Genomic DNA, 26263 nt, shown 5'->3' with positions numbered 1-26263 from the left:
TCGGTTTGACTAGTGCCATCCCAGTGCCATCCCTGGTGCCATCCCAGTGCCACCCCAGTGCCATCCCAGTGCCACCCCAGTGCCATCCCGATGCCCAGGGTCCCTTCCCAGAGAGGACAAGGTCACCCCCAGGGACAGCACAAGTGCCACCTGGTGCCACCCCGCTGGGACACGGCCGGGCTGGCGCCTCTCCAGGCGCTGGCAACGCGCCCCGCTAATTAATGGGGCCGAGATAACGAGGGCACGGCAGCGGGCACCGAGCCGTGACCCCTCAGTGCCTGGGACCCCCAATGCCCAGAGACCCCTCAGTGCTCAGGGACCCCTCGATGCCCAGAGATCCCCAAATGCCCAAGACCCCCACAGTGCCCAGGGACCCCCAAATTCCCAGGGACCCCCAATGCCCAAAGACCCCACAGTGCCCAGAGACCCCTCAATGCCCAGGGACCCCCAAATTCCCAGGGCCCCCCAATGCCCGCCCTGGGGCCCAGGGAGGTCCCTGGGGACAATTCGGGGGTCTCGCCCCCCGCACCCCGTGGGCAGCACGTGTGCCCTCACCGGAAAGGGGCGTGGTCTGAGCCGCGGGGGCGTGGTTTTCATACACTCAACCAATAGGAAGCGGCGGACTTTTCGCTGGCCCCGCCCTCTGCCCCGCCCAGCCGCCCTCAGGCGCTCAAACGTCAATCAAAACGTGGCGGGCTGGCGGCCCGACCAATCACAGGCAGCTCGCGGTGTGTGAGGCGGGATCTAACTTGTATCAACCAATCAGAATGAGCGACGGGCGGAGCTCCGAACTGGCAGGCTCAGGCACGTTTCCGCCTCACCCGGAAGTTCTGCTGAGGGAGCTTCCGGTGCGGCGGCGGCGCGGCCTCATCAGGGCCCGCTCCCGTTCCCGCTCCCGTTCCCGCTCCCGTTCCCGCTCCCGGCCCCGTTCCCGTTCCCGGCCCCGTTGCGGGCCCCGTTCCTGGTGCAGCCATGGCGGACGTGACCGCCCGTAGCCTGCAGTATGAGTACAAAGCGGTGAGTGCGCGCCCGGTGCCCTGAACCCCGTCCCGTTATCCGTGAGCGCACCCCGGTACCGTGAGCGCACCCCGGTACCGTGAGCTCTCTCCAGCCCAATTTTGGGACCCCCAAACCCCCTCTGAGACCCCAGCCCCACTTTTTGACCCCCTGCCCTTCTCCCAGCCCCAGTCCCCCCCCTCAGCCCCACTCCCGCCACCCCAAATCCCATTAAATCCCATTTTAATCCCATTTAATCCCATTTAATCCCATTCCCATCCCATTCTTCCCCCCAAAACTCCGGCCTGCTGCTCCAAGCTCACTGCTGCCTGATCGAATGGGGAATCCCATTTCAATCCCATTTTAATGTCATTTTACCCCATTTCAATCCCATTTTAACCCCATTTTACCCCATTTAATCCCATTTTCCCCCATATTAACCCATTTTAATCCCATTTTCCCCCCAGAACTCCAGCCTGGTGCTGCAGGCCGACCGCTCGCTGATCGAATGGGGAATCCCATTTTTCCCCATTTTAACCCCATTTAATCCCATTTAAATCCCATTTTACCCCATTTAAATCCCATTTTAACCCCATTTAACCCCATTTTAACCCAATTTAATCCCACTTTAATGCCATTTTCCCCTGTTTCTCCCCCAGAACTCCAACCTGGTGCTGCAGGCCGACCGCTCCCTGATCGAATGGGGAATCCCATTTTAATGCCATTTCAATATCATTTTATCTCATTGTAATGTCATTTTACCCCATTTTAATCCCGTATTAACCCATTTTAATCCCATTTTTCCTGTTTTCCCCTGTTTTCCCCCCAGAACTCCAACCTGGTGCTGCAGGCTGACCGCTCGCTGATCGAATGGGGAATCCCATTTTAATCCCATTTTAATGTCATTTTACCCCATTTCAATCCCATTTCAATCCCATTTTTCCCTATATTAACCCCATTTTAACCCCATTTTAATCCCGTTTTTCCCCATTTTAATCCCTTTTTCCCCGTTTCTCCCCCAGAACTCCAACCTGGTGCTGCAGGCCGACCGCTCGCTGATCGACCGCACGCGCCGGGACGAGCCCACGGGGGAGGTGCTGTCCCTGGTGGGGAAGCTCGAGGGGACCCGCATGGGGGACAAGGCGCAGAGAACCAAGCCCCAGATGCAGGAGGAGAGGAGAGCCAAGTGAGAGGAAGCGGGCTTTTGTTTGGCTCCAGTGTGGCTTTGGAAATGTTGAAGTGTTGGTGGTCAATTTCCCAAAAAAATCGGGTTTTTTTGTGCTAAATATCCCAAAAAATCTCCTTTTTTTTGGTACTAAATGTCCCAAAAATCTGCTTTTCCTCGTGCCCAATTTAAAAAAAATCTTTTATTTTGGTGCCCAATTTAAAAAAAAAAAAAAAACAAGTTTTTTTCTGGTGCTAAATATCCCAAAAAATCTGCTTTTCCTGGCTCCTAATTTCCAAAAAACCCTGCTTTTCCTGGAGCTTCCCTTTCTCCAACTCAACATTTTGGGGTTGAAAAACCCAAAATCCCAAACCAACCCATCTCAGAGATACCAAAATCATCACAAAAAATGAAAATAAATCAATTTTTTGGGAACAAGTTGGTCTGGAAAGAGCAGGATTTGAGCCACGAGGGAATTTGGGGGGTTGGAAAACCCAGAACCCCAAACCCACCCATCATGGAGATGCCGAAATCATCACAAAAAATTGACATAAAATTGAAATAAATCAATTTTTCTGCGGTTTTTTTTTGGGAAAAATGGGTCTGGGAAGAGCAGGATTTGATCCCTGAGCATCTCTGACTCCCAAACTCCCCCCATTTTTCCAGGAGGAGGAAGAGGGACGAGGACAGGCACGACATCAACAAGATGAAGGGCTACACCCTGCTCTCCGAGGGCATCGACGAGATGGTGGGCATCATCTACAAGCCCAAGACCAAGGAGACGCGGGAGACCTACGAGGTGCTCCTCAGCTTCATCCAGGCTGCCCTGGGCGACCAGGTGGGCTTCTGGGATTTTGGGATTTTGGGATTTGGGATTTGGGATCCGGGCGTGGTGACCCCATGGGGTGAGGTTTGGGAGGTGGGGAATACGTTGGGTTGGAAGGGGTTGGAGAAGTTCTGCCGTGGGTTGGGATGGTTTCTGCTGGATCAGCCTGGGCTTGGACACTTCCAGGGATTCCAACTGCTCTGGGGATTCCATCCCAGCCCCTCACCCAAAATCCCACCTGAACCTCCACATGGAACCGTGGAATGGTTTGGGTTTGAAGGGCTTGTAGAAGTTCTACCATGGGTTGGGATGTTTTCTGCTGCTTCAACCTGGGCTCGGATACTTCCAGGGATTCAGTGGTAGCCAAAATTTCTGTGGGAATTCCATCCCAGCCAGGAACTCCTTCCCAAAATCCCCCCTAAACCTGCCCATGGAACCATGGAACGATTGGGTTTGAGGGGGACACCAAAGCCCATCTGGTCCCACCAGGAGCTGGGACATTTCCCGCTGTCCCAGGTGGCTCCAACCTGGCCTTGGACACCTCCAGGGATCCTAGCTCCTCTGGGAATTCCATCCCAACCCCTCAAAGGGAAAACCCCTTCCCAGAATCCCCCCTAAACCTGCACATGGAACCATGGAACGGTTTGGGTTTGAAGGACACCAAAGCCCATCTGGTCCCACCAGGAGCTGGGACATTTCCCAGTGTCCCATGTGGCTCCAGAATGGCCTTGGACGTCTCCAAGGATCCCAGCTCCTCTGGGAATTCCATCCCAGCCCCTCAAAGGGAAATCCCCCCTAAACCTGCCCATGGAACCATGGAACGATTGGCTTTGAGGGACACCAAAGCCCATCTGGTCCCACCAGGAGCTGGGACGTTTCCCGCTGCCCCGGGTGGCTCCAGGCCGGTCCCAGCTGGGCATTCCCACCTCCCTGTCCCCCAGCCCCGGGACATCCTGTGCGGAGCAGCTGACGAGGTGCTGGCCGTGCTGAAGAACGAGAAGCTGCGGGACAAGGAGCGGCGCAAGGAGGTGGAGCTGCTGCTGGGCCCCACCGACGACACGCGCTACCACGTGCTGGTCAACCTGGGCAAGAAGATCACCGACTACGGCGGGGACAAGGACATCCAGAACATGGGTGAGGCAAAGCTGGGAATTCTTTGGAGTTTTTGGGGATTTTTTGGGAATTTTTGGGATTTTTTTTTTATTTTTTAGGGATTTTTTTGCGATTTTTTTCACTTTTTTTTTGCGATTTTTTTGCACCTTTTTTGCAATTTTTTCGCAATTTTTTTTTAATTTTGAAGGATTTTTTGGAGGGTTTTGTGAGATTTTTAAAATATTTTTTAAATATTTATTTTATTTTATTTTTGATTTTTTGGGGATTATTTTGAGATTTTTTTAGGGTTTCTTTGTGATTTTTCCCAATTTTTTCGCAATTTTCGGCAAACTTTTTTAGCATTTTTGAGCGATTTTAGAATTCCAGGTGGATTCCGGGTGGATCCTGGGTGGATTCTGGGTGGATCCCATGCGGAATCCCAGGAATCCCCAGGAATTCCGTGCCCTGTTCCCTGCAGATGACAACATTGACGAGACCTACGGGGTGAACGTGCAGTTCGAGTCCGACGAGGAGGTGGGGACGGCTCGGGCTGTGGGGTCACCCTGTCCCTTCCCTTGATCCCATTGCCCTTGATCCCATTTCCTTTGATCCCATTCCCATTTCCCTTGACCCCATTTCCCTTGATCCCATGTTTTGGGAGGAAAGAAATAAAAGGGGATTTTTGGAGGGAAAAGAGGGATCAAAATGGGATTTTGAATGTTAAAAAAAGAGGCAAAAATGGGATTTCTGAGGGAAAAGAGGGATCAAAATGGGATTTCTGAGGGAAAAGAGGGATAAAAATGGGATTTCTGAGGGGAAAGGGATTAAAATGGGATTTTTGAGAGTAAGATTGGGACTGTCCCCACAGGAGGGGGACGAGGACATCTACGGGGAGGTTCGGGACGAGGCGTCGGACGATGACCTGGAGGGGGACGAGGCCGTGGTGCGCTGCACGCTCTCGGCCAACGTGAGTGTGGGGCTGAAAAAATGGGAATATTTGGGGTTTTATGGGGTTTTTGGGGGGGTTTTATGGGGGGTTTATGGGCGTTTTGTAGGAATTTTTATTATGAGAATTGTTGGGATTTTTATGGGAATTTTTTATTTTATGGGATTTTTAATTTTTATGGGATTATTTTTATTTTTATGGGATTTTTGGGATTCTTTTTAATGAGGATTTTTATGGAAAGTTTTTTGGTATTTTGAGGTTTTTATGGGATTTTGTGGCCATAAACAACCAAAACCCTGGGATTTTGATGGGAATTGTTGGGATTTTGCAGCTGGTGCTCCAAGAAGAAGGATCTCCACCCCTGGGACATTGAAAACTTGGGAATAATGATTTTTTTTTTTATTTTTATGGGATTCCATGGCCCTAAACTTGCGCAAACCCCAGGAATAATGTGAATTTTTGGGGATTTTGCAGCTGGTGGCCTCGGGGGAGCTGATGAGCTCCAAGAAGAAGGATCTCCACCCGCGGGACATCGACGCCTTCTGGCTGCAGCGCCAGCTCAGCCGCTTCTACGACGACGCCATCGTCTCCCAGAAAAAGGCAGACGAGGTCCTGGAGATCCTCAAGGTTTGTGGCCTCCAAATCCTCAGGATCTGGGAGAATTCTCCCTCTAAAAAGTGGGAATTTGGGTTGGAATGAATTCCTTGGGTTTTTATGGGATTTTGGGGTGGGAATTCCCAGGGATTTGGGTTGGGGGTGGTTTTTCCTGGGAATTCATCATTCATGGGGTTTGTTCCTCTCCTGATTTCCATGTTTGTGAGGAAAAATAGGAATTTTTGAGATTGTTTTCACACCTCCATGGGTTTTTCCCCTCCTGATTCCCATATTTTTTGGAAAAATGGGAATTTTTAGGATTGGTTTTCCTTCCTTCATGTGGCGTTCTCCTCCTGATTTCCAGATTTCTGTGGAATAATTGGAATTTCTGGACTCGTTTTTTAGCTTCCAGGATTTTTTTTCCTCTCTTTTCCTGACCTCTCCTCACCTCCATGCCATGGAAATCAGGGATCTGCATTCCCTGGGTGTGAGAATTCCATGTTTTTTCCCCCAGACTGCCAGTGATGACCGGGAATGTGAGAACCAGCTGGTGCTGCTGCTGGGCTTCAACACCTTCGACTTCATCAAGGTCCTCAGGCAGCACAGGATGATGAGTGAGTGGGTTTTCTTTGTTTTCCAATGGAATTCTGGCCATGAAATCCGAAAAAATTGCATCAAAATTATTCCCACTCATTATTCCCTGGGTTTGTGGTGGAATGGGAATGTTTAGAGACAGGAAATGCCAAAAATCCCCATAGAAATCCCATAAAAGTCCTATAAAAATCCCAAAAAATTCCCATTAAAAGTCCCAAAAATTCAGATAAAATTCTCATAAAATCCCATTTAAAAATTCCCAACAAATCTCAAAAAATTCCCATAAAATTCCCAGAAAAATCCCATTTAAAAAACCCAGACCAACAAATCCCATAAAATGCCCATACAAATCTCATACAAATCCCCAGAAATCCCATAAAAATCCCCAGAAATCCCATAAAAATCCCCAAAACGTTGATTTTCCCCCATTTTCCCAGTCCTGTACTGCACCTTGCTGGCCAGCGCGCAGAGCGAGGCGGAGAAGGAGCGCATCATGGGCAAGATGGAGGCCGACCCCGAGCTCTCCAAATTCCTCTACCAGCTCCACGAGACGGAAAAAGAGGATCTGATCCGGGTCAGGAATGTTGTGGGATTTGTGGGATTTGGGTTTGGGGTTGGAAACGGGGCTGGAATTCCCCAAAAACCTGTGGGGAAGCAGCACTGCCGTGGCCGCTTCAGCTTTTCCAGGCTTGGTTTTTCCTTCAAAATCCCACCAAAAATCACCCTAAAATGGCCCAAATCCCACAAAATATCCCAAATGGTTGTTCCTGGTTTATCAAAATGGTTATTCCCAGTTTTTAGATGAGTTTTCCAAAGAAATTGAGGGAACAGGGGCACTTTAAGAGGCTGAATCCCAATTTTTCCCCTCAGGTGTGGGAGCCATTTTTGTGAGGGGAAGTTTGGTTTTCCTGGCAGAAATGATTTTTCCTGATTTATAAAAATGGTTATTCCTTGTTTTTGGATGGATTCCCGAAGGATTTGAGAGAATAGGAGCACCTTAGAGGAGTCTGAGCCTCTTACCTGGGGTTGAATCCTGATTTTTCCCCTCAGGATGAACATTCCTGGCAGGAGCCATTTTTGTGAGGGGCAATTTGGATTTCCTGCCTGAAATGATTATTCCTGATTTATTAAAAGGATTATTCCTGGTTTTTGGATGCCTTTTCCCGAGGGAATTGAGGGAAGGGGAGCACTTTGGAGCAGTCTGAGCCTCTTACCTGAGGCAAATCCTGATTTTTGCCCTCAGGAGGAGCGCTCCCGGCGGGAACGCGTGCGCCAGTCCCGCATGGACACCGACCTGGAATCCATGGATCTGGACCAGGGGGGAGAGGTAAAATCCTTGGATTTGCCCCCACAACACCCCCAGCTGTCCCACAAAACGTTTGATCCCACAGGGAAGATGGATTCCCACCTGGAATCTGCAGCTTTCCCTTCAAACATGAGGAGAAACAATTCCCATTTTCCCTTTTTCCCATTTTCCCCCCCATTTCCCTCCCATTTTCCCCCCATTTTTCCCCTTTTCCCCCCCGTATTGCTCACATTTTTTTCCATTTTTTTCCCTTTTCTCTCCTTAATTTTTTCCCATTTTTGCCTTTTTTTACCTTTTTTTCTCTCCATTTTTTCCCGTTTTGCCATTATTTTCCAGGCTCTGGCTCCCAGGCAGGTGCTGGATTTGGAGGATCTGGTGTTTGCCCAGGGCAGTCACTTCATGGCCAACAAGAGGTGCCAGCTCCCGGATGGATCCTTCCGGAGACAGCGCAAGGGATATGAGGAAGTTCATGTTCCTGCCCTAAAACCCAAACCCTTTGGGGCTGATGAGGTTTGTTTCCCAAAAAAAAATAGAAAAAATCGGTTTATTTTCACTTTTTCCCATGAAAACCCAAACCCTTCATGGCTGATGATGGTTGTCCCCCCAAAAAATTGAAAAAAAAATTATTTATTTTCCTCTTTTCCCATGAAAACCATGTCAAACCCTTTGGGGCTGACAAGGTTTGTTCCCAAAATAAAAAGGAAGAAGTGGATTTATTTTCATTAATTTCCTTTTTTTGTGTGTGTCCACATTGGGATTAATCCCAAATAGTTTCCCTAAACACTGGAATCAATTTGGGATTTGAGGATTTGACTTTTCCATGGAATCTGAGAGGACAAAAAATGACTTTTCGCTCTTTTCCAGCCATAAAAAATCAGAAATTTTCCTTTTTGACCTGGAAAAAAAAACTTTAATTCCTTTTTTTCCACATTTTCCCTCTTCCCAGCAATTGGTTTCTGTGGAAAAACTTCCCAAGTACGCCCAAGCTGGCTTTGAAGGCTTCAAAACCCTCAACAGGATCCAGAGCAAACTGTTCCGGGCGGCGCTGGAGTCCGACGAGAACCTGCTGCTCTGTGCCCCCACGGTGAGAGTCCAGATTTTGGGATTTTTGGGAAGAATTCTGGGATTTTTGGGGGTGGAATGTCTCCATTTCAGGGTGTGGAGAAGACCAAAATGGCACCACTTTTTGGGGGTGGAGAGGCTCAGGGGGATCCTCAGGGTGGATCTGGGGTTTGGGGATGGAGAAGCTTGTGGGTTCCTTGAGGTGCTCCTCAAGGTGGATCTGGGGTTTGGGGTGGAGAAGCTCAGGGGGTTCCTTGAGGTGCTCCTCAAGGTGGATCTGGGATTTGGGGCTGAAGAACCTCAGGGTTCCTCAAGGTGGATCTGGGATTTGGGGCTGGAGAACCTCAGGGTTCCTCAAGGTGGATCTGGGATTTGGGGCTGGAGAACCTCAGGGTTCCTCAAGGTGGATCTGGGGTTTGGGATGGAGAACCTCAGAGTTCTTCAAGGTAGATCTGGGGTTTGGGAGACCTGGAGAACCTTGGACCTGTCCAAGAGCATTCCAGGATGGTTTTGGGGATTTTTTGGGACGGAATGTGTCGGTTGCAGGGCGCGGGGAAGACCAACGTGGCGCTGATGTGCATGCTGAGGGAGATCGGCAAACACATCAACATGGACGGCACCATCAACGTGGACGACTTCAAGATCATCTACATCGCACCCATGAGGTCCCTGGTGCAGGAGATGGTCGGGAGCTTCAGCAAGGTGAGGGAGACCCAGGAGGTTTGGGATCGGGTCCCAGGGGAGGGTTGGGGTTGGGGATGGGTTGGGGTTGGGAACAGAGGTGAGAAAGGGGTTGGAGAACAAGGAGAAGGCTCTGGAGAATTCCTGAGGGATCTGGGTTATGGGGTGGGAGAAGGTCCACAGAGATGGGGAACTCCTGAGGGATCTTGGATGGGATATGGGGTTGGAGAACATCCAGGGATGGGCAATTCTTGAGGGATCTGGGATGGGATATGGGGTGGGAGAAGGTCCAGGGGTGGAGAATTCCTGAGGGATCTTGGATGGGTTATGGGGTTGGAGAAGGTCCAGGGGTGGAGAATTCCTGAGGGATCTGGGAAAGGAGCTCAGCCTGGAGGAAAGGGGATCGGGGGCTTTGCACACCTCCCTGGCAGAAGAGGACATCCAGCTGGGATTTGGGATTTTATCCCAGGGAACACCAGGAGAAGGGAGAACTCCCTCAAACTGCACCAGGAGAAGTTTGGGTGGGATTTTGGGATTGTTCCTCCATGGAAAGGTCTCCATGCTCATCCCGTGGGTCTTTCCCAGCGTTTGGCCACCTACGGGATCACGGTGGCCGAGCTGACCGGGGACCACCAGCTGTGCAAGGAGGAGATCAGCGCCACGCAGATCATCGTGTGCACGCCCGAGAAGTGGGACATCATCACCCGCAAGGGCGGCGAGCGCACCTACACCCAGCTGGTGCGGCTGGTCATCCTGGTGAGCACCAGGGATGGGGCTCCTCAAGGTGGATCTGGGGTTTGGGGCTGCAGAACCTCAAGGTGGAACTGGGGTTTGGAGTGGAGAAGCTCAGGAGGTTTCTCGAGGTGTTCCTCAAGATGGATCTGGAGTTTGGGATGGAGAAGCTTAGGGGTTTCCTCAAGGTGCTCCTCAAGGTAGATCTGGGGATTGGGGATGGAGAACCTCAGGTGTTCCTCAAGGTGGAGCTGGGCTTTGGGGATGAAGAACTTCAGGTGTTCCTCAAGGTAGATCTGGGGATTGGGGTGGAGAAGCTCAGGAAGTTCTTCAAGGTGCATCTGGGGTTTGGGAGTGGAGAACCTTGAACCTGCCAACCATGCCACCCACGGTGGAACCAGATGAACTTTGTGATCCCACAAATCCTGATCTGGGAGGACAATTCCCTGACCTCTCCCTTTCTCCCAGGATGAGATCCATCTCCTCCACGACGACCGCGGGCCCGTGCTGGAGTCGCTGGTGGCCAGGGCCATCCGCAACATCGAGATGACGCAGGAGGACGTGCGGCTGGTGGGGCTCAGCGCCACGCTGCCCAACTACGAGGACGTGGCCACCTTCCTGCGGGTGGACCCGGCCAAGGGCCTGTTCTACTTCGACAACAGGTACAGGAAAACGGGGAAAACTCCCTTTGCCATGGATTTTTGGTCACATTTTCTCCATAAATTCCCTTTTCCATGGATTTTTCTGTGCTGGTTTCTCCATAAATTTCTTTTTCCATGGATTTTTTCCCCCAAATCCCACGGATTTTTCCCTCCCAGCTTCCGGCCCGTGCCCTTGGAGCAGACCTACGTGGGCATCACGGAGAAGAAGGCCATCAAACGCTTCCAGATCATGAACGAGATCGTCTACGAGAAGATCATGGAGCACGCCGGCAAGAACCAGGTCCCACCTCATGCCCAAAAATTCCACCTTAATCCTATTTAAAAAAAAATGGGATTTTTCTCTTTTTTTAACTTATTTTGAGGTGCTGACCCTGCAGGGAATTTTGGTGGAGTGGAGATTTTGGGTTGTCCCATTTTTGGGGTGATCAATTCGGAATTTTCCTTTTGGGATGAGGGAATTCCTGGATTCATTCCAGCTGGATTCATTCCAGATTTTTTCCAAGTCTCCCACCCTTTTCCCAGGAATCTCTGGCTGATCCCAGCTCTTTTCCCAGTCTGGTCCCAGGAGCTGATCTTGGTTTTTCCCAGGCTGATCCTGGGCTAATCCCAGGAGCTGATCCCAGGTTTTCCCAGGCTGATCCCAGGCTGATCCCAGTTTTTCCCGGGCTGATCCCGGTTTTTGCAGGTGCTGGTGTTCGTGCACTCACGGAAGGAGACCGGGAAGACGGCGCGGGCCATCCGGGACATGTGCCTGGAGAAGGACACGCTGGGGCTCTTCCTCAGGGAGGGGTCGGCCTCCACCGAGGTGCTGCGGACGGAGGCTGAGCAGTGCAAGGTGAGCCTGGGGAAAAACCAGAGAAATCGGGAAAATTGGGAAAATACGGCAGGGAAAAGTGGGGAACATTGGGAAAAATCGGGAAAATCCAGCAGGGAAAAAGTGTGTTCCAGTCCTTTATCCAAAGTAGAGGTGGAGTTAGTTGGTAAATTTGGGAAAAATTTGGGAAAATTGGGAAAAATCTGGTAAAATTTGGGGAAATTCTTCAAGGAAGAGTTGGTGCGTCCTCCATTCCCAAGAGATTTTGTGCTGGATGCACCGCAATAACTTCTCCACTCTCTCCATCCCCACCTGTGGTGATCCCAAACCTTTTCCTTGGAATCTTTTCCCACTTTTTTCCTGGAACTTTTTTGGATTTGTTTTCCACCAGAACCTGGAGCTGAAGGATCTCCTCCCCTACGGCTTCGCCATCCACCACGCCGGGATGACACGCGTCGACCGCACCTTGGTGGAGGATCTCTTCGCCGACAAACACATCCAGGTAGGACCCTAATTCCAGAGGAAATTCCGGAATCAGATCCCAAAAATTTTTTTGTATGGGATCCTGCTCTGATGTGAAAAAAGGGATTTGCCTCAAGGATGAAATGGGAGATGAAAATGGAGATTTTTGGGTGGAAAAGGAGATTTTGGATGGACAGTTTGGGTGGATTTGGAGGTTCCTGGGTGGATTTGGAGGTTCCTGTGTGGATTTGGAGGCTCCTGGGTGGATTTGAAGATTCCTCCGGGATCTGATCCCTGGTTTTGATGGATTTGGAGCTTCTGCTGGATCTGACCCCAGTTTCCCTGCAGGTCCTGGTGTCCACGGCCACGCTGGCCTGGGGTGTGAACCTGCCGGCGCACACGGTGATCATCAAAGGCACGCAGGTGTACAGCCCGGAGAAGGGGCGCTGGACAGAGCTGGGAGCCCTGGACATCCTCCAGGTGGGACCTCCAGGAGGACCTTCCTGGCCTGAAATCCCATCCAAAATCCTGGGTTTGGGTTCCCTCCTTGTTCTTCTCAGTATTGTGGGGTTGGAGGGGAGGGGGAAAGGTTCCTCAAGAATTCCATGCCCAGACCCTCCTGAGGTAATTCCTCAAGAATTCCATGCCCAGATGCCCTTGAGATAATCCATGCCCAAACCCTCCTGAGGTAATTCCTCAAGAATTCCAAGTTCCCTGAGCTGTTTCTCCTGGTTGCAGATGCTGGGCCGTGCCGGGAGGCCCCAGTATGACACGAAAGGAGAAGGAATTCTCATCACTTCCCACGGAGAGCTCCAGTATTACCTGTCCCTGCTCAACCAGCAGCTGCCCATTGAGAGCCAGATGGTGGCCAAGCTCCCAGACATGCTCAACGCTGAGGCCGTGCTCGGGAATGTCCAGAATGCCAAGGTTGGATGAAATTCCCGATTTTCCGTAGGGATTTGTGGCCGTGGTTCTGCCCCCTGAGATAATTCCTTGCCCAAATCCACCAGAGATAATCCCTCCAGAATTCCATGCCCAAACCTACCTGAGATAATTCCTCAAGAGTTCCTTTTGGAATTGAAGTGTTTGGGGTGTTCTTGGAAAAGTTTTTGGGGTGGGAGTGGAAAATGAGGGAAAAATGTGGGGATGTTTTAGGGTTAATTTGAGAATGTTTTCCAGATATGGGGAAAAGGAGTTGGGCACCAGGAAAAGCAGATTTCCTGGGAATTTAGGGACTAGGAAAAGGAGATTTCCAGGGAAATTGGACACCAGGAGAAGCACTTTTCCCTGGATTTCCCGGCTCTATTTTGTGGGATTTACCCGGGATGAGCTCCACTCCAGAGCTCCCCGGACGTGCCAGGACATCCCAGGGACCACTGAGCTTTTGGGAATTCTGTAGGACGCAGTGAACTGGCTGGGCTACACCTACCTGTACATCCGGATGCTGCGGTCGCCGACCCTTTACGGCATCTCCCACGACGACCTGAAGGCAGATCCGCTCCTGGAGCAGCGGCGCCTCGACCTCGTCCACACCGCGGCCCTGATGCTCGACAAGAACAACCTGGTCAAGTACGACAAGAAAACCGGGAATTTCCAGGTGGGACAGCTGAAAAAATGGGGATTTTTAGGTGGGAGGGGAAAAAAATATGGGGATGTTTAGGTGGGAGGTTCCTGTGGGTTTATCCTGGCCATTCCCGTTGTTCTCCTGGGCATTTTTCTCCTCACCATTCCTGTGGTTCCTCTTGATCATTCTGGCTGTTCTCCTGGCCATTCCCATGGTTTATTCCCAGCCATTCCCGTGGTTTCTCCTGACCGTTCCCGTGGTTTATCCTGACTGTTCCCGTGGTTTATTCCTGGCCATTCCCATGGTTTATTCCTGGCCATTCCCGTGGTTTATTCCTGGCCATTCCCGTGGTTTATTCCTGGCCATTCCCATGGTTTCTTCGACCGTTCCCATGGTTTATCCTGACTGTTCCCATGGTTTATCCTGACTGTTCCCATGGTTTATCCTGACTCTTCCCATGGTTTATCCTGACTGTTCCTGCTGTTTTCCTGCTGTCCTGGCAGGTGACGGAGCTGGGCCGCATCGCCAGCCATTACTACATCACCAACGAGACGGTGCAGACGTACAACCAGCTGCTGAAACCCACCCTGAGCGAGATCGAGCTCTTCCGCGTCTTCTCCCTGTCCTCGGAGTTCCGCAACATCACCGTGCGCGAGGTATGGAACGGGCAACGCTCAACACCCAACAGCCATCACCCAACAGCGCCCAACCACACCCATCAGCCATCACCCAACAGCACCCAACCACACCCAACAGCCATCACCCAACAGCACCCAACCACACCCAAGAGCCATCACCCAACAGCAGCCAACCACACCCAACAGCACCCAACCACACCCAACAGCCGTCCATCAACACTCAACAGCACCCAACAGCCATCACCCAACAACACCCAAAAACACCCAACAGCCATCGTCTATCGCCCAACAACAATCAACACCCAACAGCCATCACCCACCACCCATCCCTGTTTTCCCCCAGGAGGAGAAGCTGGAGCTGCAGAAGCTTCTGGAGCGAGTCCCGATCCCGGTGAAGGAGAGCATCGAGGAGCCCAGTGCCAAGGTGAGCCCTGCTGGGAATTCCTGGTGGGAATTCTGCTCCCTTCCCTCTCTGGGGTGTCCTGGATGGGGCTGGGAAGCTCAGAGAGATCCAGGAGATCCATGGGACTGGGGGGAGGATGGAAAGGGAGGTGGGAGAAGGGAATTAGGTGCCAGGAAAAACAGATTTATTGGGATGCTTGGAAACAGGAAAAGCAGTTTTCTCAGGAATTTGGAGCCAGGAAAAGCGGCTTTCCTTGGGAAATAGGAACCAGGAAAAGGAGGTTTCCTTGGGAATTTCGTACTAGGAAAAGGAAATTTCCTTGGGAATTAGGAATGAGGAAAACCAGCTTTCATGGGAAATTTGGAAAACAGGAGAAGTAGCTTTTTTGGGAAAGTGGGGAACAGGAAAAGGAGATTTCCTTGGGAACTAAACTCCAGGCAAAGCAGCTTTCCTGGGATGTTCCCTGAGAGCTTTTCCATCACCATTCCCAGATCAACGTCCTGCTCCAGGCCTTCATCTCGCAGCTGAAGCTGGAGGGCTTCGCCCTCATGGCCGACATGGTCTACGTCACCCAGGTGAGCCAGGAATTCCCTCAGAATTCCCAGTGGGATTGGTGAGGGGCTGGGATGGAATTCCCAGAGCAGCTGGGACCCCTGGAAGTGTCCAAGGCCAACGCTGTGCGATGGCACCAGTTGTGGTGACACCAGTTGGGATTTTGGGTCATTCCCACCCCAGACCCCTCTGAGCTGGCACACAGGGTGGGCTGGGAATTGGGGAATGCCCAGGATGTGACCCCAAACCCTTCCCTGTCCCGCAGTCGGCCGGGAGGCTGATGAGAGCCATCTTTGAGATCGTCCTGAACCGCGGCTGGGCCCAGCTCACCGACAAGACCCTCAACCTCTGCAAGATGATCGACAAGCGCATGTGGGTCCTGATCCCGCAGAGTTCCCCAAAGCTCCCCAGAATTCCCGCAGTTCCCGGTGTCCCCTGAGCCCCCGGGGTGTCCCCACAGGTGGCAGTCCATGTGTCCACTGCGCCAGTTCAAGAAGCTGCCCGAGGAGGTGGTGAAGAAGATCGAGAAGAAGAATTTCCCCTTTGAGCGCCTCTACGACCTCAACCACAACGAGATCGGTGCTGAAACGGGGGGAAATCACCCAAAATCTGGGGTGGGGAGGGGTTTGGGATTGCAGCACAGGAGAATCTGGGCTAAAATCCCCGGAATTTAGGTTAAATCCCCCAAATCTAGGGTAAAATCCCCCAAATCCAGGATGGGGAGGGATTTAGGATTCTGGCATGGGAAAATCCCCCAAATCTGGGTTTAAAATCCCAAAAATCCTGGTTTACATGGGATTTTGACAAAGAATTCTTTCTTACGAGGGTGGGGAATTTCTCCAGGATTTTCCCTCCCAAATGGGGGAATTTTCCTCAGAAATGGGGGAATTTCTCCAGGATTTTCCCTTAGAAATTGGGGAATTTCCCCTCAGAAACTGGGGAATTTCACTCAGAAATGGGGGGTTTCTCTTCAGAAACAGGGTAATTCCTCCAGATATTTCTGAGCGTCTGGAGCAGAGGCCTGACCCTCCAAATCCCGTTTTGGGATCCACCCTGACCCCATCCCTTTTTTTTTTCCCCCTCACAGGAGAGCTGATCCGGATGCCGAAAATGGGGAAAACCATCCATAAATACGTGCACCTGTTCCCGAAGCTGGAGCTGTCCGTGCACCTGCAGCCCATCACGCGCTCCACGCTCAAGGTGGAGCTCACCATCGCGCCCGACTTCCAGTGGGACGAGAAGGTGGGACAGGCGGGGTTTGGGGTGGGAAAGGGGCGTTACGGGGCTGGGGTGGGAATTGTGAGGGGAAATGGGGGGTTTGGGATGGGGGGGTGAAGTTGTGAGGGGAAATGGGGGGTTTTGGGGCGGGAGGTGGAAGTTGTGAGGGGAAATGTGAGGGAAAATGGGGGATTTTGGGGGTGGAGTGTGGAAATCATGAGGGGAAGTGGGGGGTTTTGGGGTGGGGGGGTGAAGTTGTGGGGGGAAATGTGAGGGGAAATGGGGGATTTTGGGGTGGGGGTGGAAATTGTGAGAGGAAATGAGGGATTTTGGGGCGGGAGGTGGAAATTGTGAGAGGAAATGGGGGATTTTGGGGTGGGGGGTGGAAATTGTGGGAGGAAATGGCGGATTTTGGGGCGGGAGGTGGAAATTGTGGGGGGAAATGTGAGGGGAAATGGGGGATTTTGGGGTGGGGGGGTGGAAATTGTGAGGGGAAGATGCCCTGTTTGGAGGGAAAAATGAGATTTGATGGGGTTGGGATGTGGAAATTGTGAGAGGAAAATGCCCTAATTGGGGCAGAAAGGGGGAATTTTGAGGCTGGAGTGTGAAAATCATGAGGGGAAAATAGGGAATTCTGGGGATGGGATGTAGAAATCCTGAGGGGAAATTGCCTTTACTAGGGGGAAAAAATGGGATTTATGGGGCAGGATTGTGAAAATCATCAGTGGAAATGCCCTGATCGTGCAAGACCAGAAAATCTGGGGTTTAGTTTTAAAAACAACGAGGCAAAACACAGTCCTGGGATGAAAATAAGCCATTTTGATGCCTGAACACTTGGAATTGTGAGGGCTGGGACAGGGAATTGAGAATTTTCCCTTTTTTTTATCAGGTTCATGGCTCCTCTGAGGCCTTCTGGATCCTGGTGGAGGATGTGGACAGCGAGGTGATCCTGCACCACGAATATTTCCTGCTCAAGGCCAAATATGCCCAGGATGAGCACCTGGTGACATTTTTTGTGCCCGTCTTCGAGCCCCTGCCCCCCCAGTATTTCATCCGGGTGGTGTCCGACCGCTGGCTCTGTGAGTGCCCCTGTTCCTGGGTTTATTCCTGCTTTTATTCCTGTTTTTTTTCTGCTTTTATTCCTGGTTTTTCCTGGTTTTATTTCTGTTTATTCCTGGGATTTATTCCTGCTTTTTCCTGGGGTTTATTCCTGGGGTTTATTCCTGGGTTTTATTGCTGGTTTTTACTGGGGTTTATTCCAGGTTTTATGGCTCCATGAGTGCCCCTTTATTGGGGTTTATTCCTGTTTTTTTCCCTGGGGTTTTTTATCCCTTCTCCCAAACCTTTGGAGTCTGTTTTTTATCCTTGTTCCCAAACCTTTGGGATTCTAGCTTTATCCGTTCTCCAAAACCTTTGGAATTCCAGATTTATCCCTATTCCCAAACCACTGGAATCTGGTTTTTTCCCTATTCCCAAAGCCTTTGGAATTCTGGGTTTATCCCCTCTCCCAAACCTTTGGAATCTGTTTTTTATCCTCTCTCCCAAACCTCCACAATCCATCTCCCCATCCCCTTCCCCTCCTTCCAACCCCACAACCTCACCCCCGTGGCAGATCCCGTCCCCCTGGCTCCACCCACCTGGAAAATCCCAGGAATTCTTTCCATCCTCCAGCCTGTGAGACCCAGCTTCCCGTTTCCTTCCGGCACCTGATCCTTCCGGAAAAATACCCGCCGCCCACGGAGCTGCTGGACCTGCAGCCGCTGCCGGTGTCGGCGCTGCGCAACAGCGCCTTCGAGAGCCTCTACCAGGACAAGTTCCCCTTCTTCAACCCCATCCAGACTCAAGGTGGGACTTCAGCTCCTCATCCTGCCGGGATTTGGTGGTTTTGGCAGGAATTTTTGGGGGGGTGGGGTGTTGCGGGGCGGTTTGGGGGTTTGGGGTTGGGGTTTTTGGTGGGTTCAGCAGGTTCTGGAGGTTGTGGTTGGTCCTTCTGCTTATTCCACATGGATTTCGTCTCTCCCAGAATTTTGGGATCCATGGATTATCCCCTTTCCCAGAGCTTTGGGATCCATGGTTTATCCCCTCTCATAGAGTTTTGGGATCTGTGGTTTATCCCCTATTCCCAAAGTTTTCAGATCCATGGTTTATCCTCTTCTAAAGTTTTTGGATCTGTGGTTTATCCCCTCTCCCAGAGTTTTGGGATCCGTGGTTTATCCCCTCTCCCAGAATTTTGGGATCTGTGGTTTATCCAGTCCCAGAGTTTTGGGATCCATGGTTTATCCCCTCTCCCACAGTTTTGGGATCCGTAGATTATCCCCTCTCCCAAAATTTTGGGATCCGCGCTTTATCCCTAAAGACACTTCCCAGAGCTCCTCTCCCTCAGACTGGATCCTCACCCCATTCCCAATTTTTTTCCCCCTAAACCCACGGGAATTCCCGGCTGCCCAGTGTTCAACACGGTGTACAACAGCGACGACAACGTCTTCGTGGGCGCGCCCACGGGCAGCGGCAAAACCATCTGCGCCGAATTCGCCATCCTCCGCATGCTCCTGCAGAACTCCGAGGGCCGCTGCGTCTACATCACCCCCATGGAGGCCCTGGCCGAGCAGGTGAGCCCCAGGAGTTCCCTGGAGCTGGGAATTCATTCCCACCTTCACCCCTTGCTCCTTCGGGATCCGCGCGGGGTTTGCCCGTCCTGCTGCTTCTGGGGGTGGGTTACTCCCCTAGGGGAGTTTGGTGGGAATTGCCCCAGTTTGAGGGGAGTTTGGTTTGAATTGCCCAATTTTGAGGGGAATTTGGTGGGAACCATCCCAGTTTGAGAGGAGTTTGGGTCGAATTGCCTGAATTTGGTGGGAATTGCCCCAGTTTGAGGGAAGTTTGTGGGAATTGCCCCAGTTTGGTGGGAATTGCCCCAGTTTGGTGGGAATTGCCCCAATTTGGGGGAAATATGAGGGGAATTCGGCAGGAATCATCAAAATTTGGGAGGAATTTGGTGGGGATCACCCCTATTTCACAGATTACACCACCTCTCCTGTATGAATTCTGGATAAATCCATTGGGAACCTCCTGGATTCAAGGCCAATCCCTGTTCCCCAGGTTTTCATGGATTGGTATGAGAAATTCCAGGAGCGCCTCAACAAGAAGGTGGTGCTGCTCACGGGGGAGACCAGCACGGACCTGAAGCTGCTGGGAAAAGGGAACATCATCATCAGCACCCCGGAAAAGTGGGATATCCTCTCCCGCCGCTGGAAGCAGCGCAAGAACGTCCAGAACGTCAACCTCTTCATCGTGGATGAAGTGCACCTGATCGGGGGCGAGAACGGGGTGAGGGTCCTGGGAATGGGGTGGGGATGGGACCAGCCTGGAACAAGAGGTTCCCAGTGGGATTTTGACTTGTTTTGGAGAAGGTTTTCCTGGTGGGAATTGATGGGATGGGAGGGGATGGTCAGAAGGGTTTTCCGTGGGGTGTCCCTGGATGGATCTCCAGGAACAGTCTTGATCCTCCTCCTGATCCCATTTCTGATCCTGTTCCTGATCCCGCTCTTGATCCTATTCATGATCCTGCTTCTGATCCCATTCCTGATCCAGGTCCTCATCCCTCTCCTGATCCCACTCCTGCTCCTGCACCATCCTTATCTCTCAGGAAGCTCAGGAGGGGTTTCCATGGGTTCTCCTGGCTGGACCTCGTGCTGATCCCGTTCCCAATCCCATTCCTGATCCCGTTTTCCCCCGCAGCCCGTGCTGGAGGTGATCTGCTCGCGCATGCGCTACATCTCGTCGCAGATCGAGCGGCCCATCCGCATCGTGGCGCTGAGCTCGTCGCTGTCCAACGCCAAGGACGTGGCACACTGGCTGGGCTGCAGCGCCACCGCCACCTTCAACTTCCACCCCAACGTGCGCCCCGTGCCCCTGGAGCTGCACATCCAGGTAGGGACAGGAGCGGCCGGGATTCTTGGAAAAATCCCTTGGGATCGTTGGGAATCCTTGGCCATGATCCATTGGGATCGTTGGTAATTGTTGGCCATGATCCATTGGGATTGTTGGTAATTGTTGGCCATGATCCATTGGGATCGTTGGGAATCCTTGGCCACAATTCCTTAAGATCATTGGTTATCCTTGGCCATGATCCATTGGGATCGTTGGTAGTCCTTGGCCATGATCCCTTGGGATCATTGATCATTCTCGGCCATAATCCCTTGGGATCGTTGGTAATTCTTGGTCGTGATCCATTGGGATTGGGATTGAGTTTGGCCATTGATGACCAATCCAAAGATCAATCATTTCCGTGTCGGAATTAAGCGAATTTTCCAGGATTTCCCACCAGTTTGGCAGGGAATCCTTTGGGATCCATCTGGATTTGGGGTTTTTGGCAGGGTTTCAACATCAGCCACACGCAGACACGGCTGCTGTCCATGGCCAAGCCCGTGTACCACGCCGTGATGAAGCACTCGCCCAAAAAACCCGTCCTGGTCTTCGTCCCGTCCCGCAAACAGACCCGGCTCACGGCCATCAACATCCTGACCACCTGCGCCTCTGACGTCCAGCGCCACAGGTGGGGACACCTGGGGGACACCTGGGGCCACCACGGGATGGGCTGTGGGGTTGGAGAATGTCCAGGGTTGGTTTATGGGGTTGGAGATGGAGATGGGGAATTCCTGAGGGAGCTGAGGGGACTAGGCCACGAGAAGAGAAGGATCACGGGGTGGGATTGGGATTGGGATTGGGATGGGTGATCCCAAAGGCCTTTCCCAAGCTGACCAATTCCTGGGTACCCTGCCAGGTTCCTGCACTGCGCCGAGAAGGACCTGGTGCCGTACCTGGAGAAGCTGAGCGACCCCACGCTGAAGGAGACGCTGGTGAACGGCGTGGGCTACCTGCACGAGGGGCTCACGGCCATGGAGCGGCGCGTGGTGGAGCAGCTCTTCAGCTCCGGTCAGAGCGCAGCACGGCCCGCATCGGGATGGGGTGGGATTGACCTTGGCGTTGGGATGGATGGGATGGAATGGGGTAGAGATTGGGATGGGATGAGGTTGATCTTGGGGTTGGGATGGATGGGATGCGATAGAGATTGAGATCGGGATTGGGGTGGAATGAGATTGATTTTGGGGTTGGGATGGATGAATCTCCACCTCCCACCCCTAGAAATTCCAGGATCTTCCCCACCCCCCCTCTCCGAGTGCCCGGAGCCCCGGGATCTCTGTCCCCCCTGACCCCAGGTGCCCTCCCTGCCCACAGGAGCCGTGCAGGTGATGGTGGCCTCGCGCAGCCTCTGCTGGGGCATGAACATCTCGGCCCACCTGGTGATCATCATGGACACGCAGTACTACAACGGCAAGATCCACGCGTGAGCACGTCCCCCGTCCCTCGGCGTGGGGTGGGATTGGGATGGGGTTGGATTGGGATGGATGGGATGGGATGGATGGGATGGGATGGGATGGGATGGGATGGGATGGGATTGGGATCCTGGATTGGGATGGGACTGGGAGCCCAGGTAGGACAGGATGGATGGGCTGGGATCCCAGATGGGACAGGATGGATGAGATTGGGATTGGGATGGGGATTGGGATCCCAGGTGGGACAGGATGGATGGGCTGGGGTCCCAGGTGGGACAGGATGGATGGGCTGGGGTCCCCGGGGCGCTGCTGACGCCGTGGCCCTGCAGGTACGTGGATTACCCCATCTACGACGTGCTGCAGATGGTCGGCCACGCCAACCGCCCGCTGCAGGACGACGAGGGGCGCTGCGTCATCATGTGCCAGGGCTCCAAGAAGGTGGGCATGGATGGATCCAGGACATTCCTGGGATTCTGGCTGGGGTGGGCCTCCTCCAGATGGTGGATGAGCCTCACCAGGGTTGAGATAGGATTGATGGGATGGGATCCAAACCCTCACTCAGGGTTTGGATCACCGTGAGGACAACCCAAACCCTCCCAGAGCGCCTCACTGGGTGTTCCCACACCACTTTTGTGATGAATTCTTGAATTCTTTCCCTTTTTCCGCCTGTCCTGCTGCAGGATTTCTTCAAGAAGTTCCTGTACGAGCCGCTGCCGGTGGAGTCTCACCTGGACCACTGCATGCACGACCACTTCAACGCCGAGATCGTCACCAAGACCATCGAGAACAAGCAGGACGCCGTGGACTACCTGACCTGGACCTTCCTGTACCGCAGGATGACCCAGAACCCCAACTACTACAACCTGCAAGGTGGGAATGGGGTCTGCGTGCCAGCAGGGACAATGGTCCTTGGGAACGTCCTGGGGTGGTAACGGTGCTGGCAAGCCCGTCCCATCCCATCCCATCCCATCCCATCCCATCCCATCCCATCCCATCCCATCCCATCCCATCCCATCCCATCCCATCCCATTTTCCCATTATCCCATATTCTCATTATGCCATCATCCCATCCCATTATCTCATCCCATTGTCCCATTTTTCCATTATCTCATCTTATTATCTCATTATCCCGTTACCCATTACCACATTATCCCATTACTTCATCCGATTATCCCATCCCATTATCCCACTATCCCATCCCATCGCCACATCCCATTATCCCATCCCATTATCCCATTATCTCATGATCCCATCCTATCCCATCCCACTCCATCCATCCCAATCCCATCATTCCCATCCCAATCCCATTCATCCCAATCATTCCCACCCCAATCCCATCCATCCCAATCCCATCATTCCCATCCCAATCCCATGATCCCATGATCCCGTGACCGCGGTCCCGCCACAGGCGTGTCCCACCGGCACCTGTCGGATCACCTGTCGGAGCTGGTGGAGCAGACCCTCAGCGACCTGGAGCAGTCCAAGTGCATCAGCATCGAGGACGAGATGGACGTGGCGCCCCTCAACCTGGGCATGATCGCCGCCTACTACTACATCAACTACACCACCATAGGTGCCCCAAAACCCCGCGATTCCGCCCTTTTCCCCAAAAAAATCCATGGCGGGGGGGGGTTGACCTCAAAAAATCCATGGATTTGGAGATTTCAGCCAAAAAAATCTGGGGGTTTGGGGGTTTCAACCAAAAAAATCTATGGGTTTTGGTGTTTTCCCCCCAAAAAAATCCCAGTTTTGCTGTGTTGTCCCAAAAAATCCCTGGTTTTGTTAATTTTCCTTCCAGAAAAATCCCTGGCTTTGAGTTTTCCTGCCAAAATCCCCAATTTTTTTGTGTTTCCCCCCAGAACTGTTCAGCATGTCCCTCAACGCCAAGACCAAGGTGCGGGGGCTGCTGGAGATCATCTCCAACGCCGCCGAGTACGAGAACATCCCCATCCGGCACCACGAGGACAACCTGCTGCGCCAGGTCTGGGATGGGGATGGGACCATTGGGATGGGGTCAGTGGGATCCATAGGATCAATGGGATCCATGGGAACATCCCCATCCACCACCACAAGGACAACCTGCTGTGCCGGGTCCAGGATCTGTGGGGTCAATGGGATCATTGGGATAAATGGGATCAGTGGGATGGGGTCAATAGGATCGTTAGGATAGGATCAATGGGATGGGATCAATAGGATCAGTGGGATGGGTTGAGAATAGGATCAGTAGGATCAATGGGATGGGATGGAATGGGGTGAGATGGGATGGGATTCGCACTCGACAATCCCAACCCCATTAATTCCATAATCCCAAACCTCTCTCTCTCCTCCACCCCGGTGATGAAGCTGTTTTTGGGGTCAAGCACCCCAAAAATTTGGGGGTTGGGCACTAAAGGGTTTCTCCTCCACCCCCAGCTGTCCCAGAAGGTGCCCCACAAACTGACCAACCCCAAATTCAACGACCCCCACGTCAAGACCAACCTGCTGCTCCAGGCCCACCTGTCGCGCATGCAGCTGAGCGCCGAGCTGCAGTCCGACACCGAGGAGATCCTCAGCAAGGTGGGACCCCGGCCCCAAAACCCTGCAAAGGGCTCTGGGGATGAGGAGCTGGAGGGACCCCCCGTCTGTCATGGGAAAACGGGCTGGGTTTGGGGTGGGGTGGGATTTATGGCCGAGGAAAGCGGGGCGGGATAATGAGGTTCTCCAGGGATTGCTCCATCCCATGGGGGCAGTTCTGGGATTCCATCCCCTGGGGTCAGTTCTGCAGGAATTCCATCCCATGGGGTCAGTTCTGCAGGAATTCCAGCCTGGGTCCATCCCATGGGGTCCCCATCCCTGTCCATGTCCCTGTCCATGTCCCTGACCATCCCTGACCGTCCCTGTCCATCCCTGTCCGTGTGTCCAGGCCATCCGGCTGATCCAGGCCTGCGTGGACGTGCTGTCCAGCAATGGGTGGCTGAGCCCGGCGCTGGCCGCCATGGAGCTGGCCCAGATGGTCACTCAGGCCATGTGGTCCAAGGACTCGTACCTGAAGCAGCTGCCCCACTTCACCTCAGAGCACATCAAACGCTGCACGGACAAGGTACGGCCCTGGGGACACCCGGGGGACACCTTGGGGACACCCAGGGGACACCCAGGGGACACCTTGGGCCGACTGTGGGCGTTGCAGGGCGTGGAGAGCGTGTTTGACATCATGGAGATGGAGGACGAGGAGCGCACGGCGCTGCTGCAGCTGCCCGAGGCGCAGATCGCCGACGTGGCGCGCTTCTGCAACCGCTACCCCAACATCGAGCTGTCCTACGAGGTGGGGGACAGGGACAGCATCCGCAGGTCTGTATGGGATTGGGATCAGGATTGGGATCATCAGGATTGGGATCGGGATCATTGGGGTCATCAGGAGTGGGATTGGGGTCAGGATCGTGGTGTGGTCTCGCTCTGTCCGCAGCGGTGGCTCGTGGTGGTGCTGGGATGGGTTTGGGGTTTGGGATGGGATCAGGATGGGGTTTGGGGTGGGATCAGGGTGGGGTTTGGGGTTTGGGATGGGGTTGGGGTCACTGATCCCGTTGTGTCCCCAGCGGTGGCCCCGTGGTGGTGCTGGTGCAGCTGGAGCGTGAGGAGGAGGTCACGGGGCCGGTCATCGCCCCCCTGTTCCCGCAGGTACCGCGGGGTGGGACCCCATCGATCCCAATCCCAACCATCCCATTAATCCCACTGGCCCTCCATGTCCCCCATGTCCCCACAGAAGCGAGAGGAGGGCTGGTGGGTGGGTGGTGGTGGAGGTGGCACTGAGGTGACAGTGTCCCTGATGTCCCCGATGTCCCCACAGAAGCAAGAGGAGGGCTGGTGGGTGGGTGGGGTGGCACTGAGGTGACAGTGTCCCTGATGTCCCCCGTGTCCCTTGATGTCCCCACAGAAGCGAGAGGAGGGCTGGTGGGTGGTGATCGGTGACTCCAAGTCCAACAGCCTCATCTCCATCAAACGCCTGACGCTGCAGCAGAAGGCCAAGGTGACACTGGGGTGACAGTGGGGTGACACCGGGGTGGCACTGTGGGTGACACCAGGGGGGTGACACTGAGGTGACTGGGCTGGGTAACAGCAGGTGACACCGAGGTGCTATGGGCTGGGTGACACCAGGGTGACACTGGGTGACACCGGGCTGGGTCACACCGCGGTGCCACGGGCTGGGTGGCCCCGGGTGACGCCAGGGTGACGTCCCCAGGTGAAGCTGGACTTCGTGGCGCCGGCGGCGGGCACGCAGCACTACACGCTGTTCTTCATGAGCGACGCCTACATGGGCTGCGACCAGGAGTACAAGTTCAGCGTGGACGTCAAGGAGGCCGAGAGCGACTCCGAGTCCGACTGAGCCCCTCGGGACCCCAAACACCCCTCAGGATCCCAAATCCCCCTTGGGATCCTAAAAATCCCTCAGGATCCCAAATGTCCCTCAGAATCCTAAAAAAATCCCAGCAAAATCCCACTGAATCCCAGAATGTACCAGAGAATGCCCAAAAAAATCCCTCAGAATCCCAAAATATCTTTCAGAACCCCAAAATATCCCAGTAAAACTTCCCTGAGAATCCCAAAATATCGCACAGAATCCAAAAAAACCCCAGTAAAAACCCAAAC

General features: G+C 53.1%; 1 protein-coding gene across 2 annotated transcripts; it reads left to right on the top strand.

Moving 5' to 3' along the window:
• Positions 1-849: 849 nt before the first annotated feature.
• Positions 850-26071, top strand: SNRNP200 (small nuclear ribonucleoprotein U5 subunit 200). 2 transcript variants are annotated; one of them, XM_064400329.1, is made up of 45 exons: positions 851-1017; positions 2019-2182; positions 2828-2999; positions 3929-4121; positions 4558-4613; positions 4948-5046; positions 5500-5652; positions 6134-6233; positions 6651-6787; positions 7457-7540; positions 7856-8029; positions 8466-8603; positions 9128-9283; positions 9848-10018; positions 10463-10656; positions 10813-10936; positions 11342-11491; positions 11862-11972; positions 12281-12412; positions 12671-12859; positions 13332-13529; positions 14000-14152; positions 14478-14558; positions 15029-15112; positions 15355-15461; positions 15550-15668; positions 16177-16331; positions 17197-17386; positions 17979-18152; positions 18756-18916; positions 19404-19631; positions 20043-20234; positions 20681-20859; positions 21088-21239; positions 21543-21651; positions 21970-22078; positions 22321-22510; positions 23049-23213; positions 23500-23621; positions 24053-24196; positions 24543-24719; positions 24807-24967; positions 25213-25294; positions 25551-25643; positions 25857-26071. In XM_064400329.1, exons 1-45 carry the CDS (start codon positions 973-975, stop codon positions 25998-26000), a joined length of 6411 nt encoding a protein of 2136 aa, XP_064256399.1. In that variant the 5' UTR covers positions 851-972; the 3' UTR covers positions 26001-26071. The 2 variants fall into 2 exon arrangements, with proteins under 2 accessions (XP_064256400.1, XP_064256399.1); XM_064400330.1 differs by lacking the exons at positions 25551-25643; positions 25857-26071 and adding an exon at positions 25380-25539 and having other exon boundaries at positions 850-1017.
• Positions 26072-26263: the final 192 nt, after the last annotated feature.

Source organism: Passer domesticus, chromosome 28 (assembly GCF_036417665.1).
Source record: "Passer domesticus isolate bPasDom1 chromosome 28, bPasDom1.hap1, whole genome shotgun sequence".
NCBI classification, from domain to species: domain Eukaryota; kingdom Metazoa; phylum Chordata; class Aves; order Passeriformes; family Passeridae; genus Passer; species Passer domesticus.
The sequence above is the reverse complement of the archived record's forward strand: the minus strand, read 5'-3'. Positions and strand labels throughout refer to the sequence as shown.

Coding starts and splice junctions, on each gene's coding strand:
- SNRNP200 (XM_064400329.1), top strand. CDS start 973: ATGGCGGACGTGACCGCCCGTAGCCTGCAGTATGAGTACAAAGCG. Junction 20,235..20,680: donor CCCTGGAGCTGCACATCCAG/GTAGGGACAGGA, acceptor GGTTTTTGGCAG/GGTTTCAACATCAGCCACAC. Junction 21,240..21,542: donor GGAGCAGCTCTTCAGCTCCG/GTCAGAGCGCAG, acceptor CCCTGCCCACAG/GAGCCGTGCAGGTGATGGTG.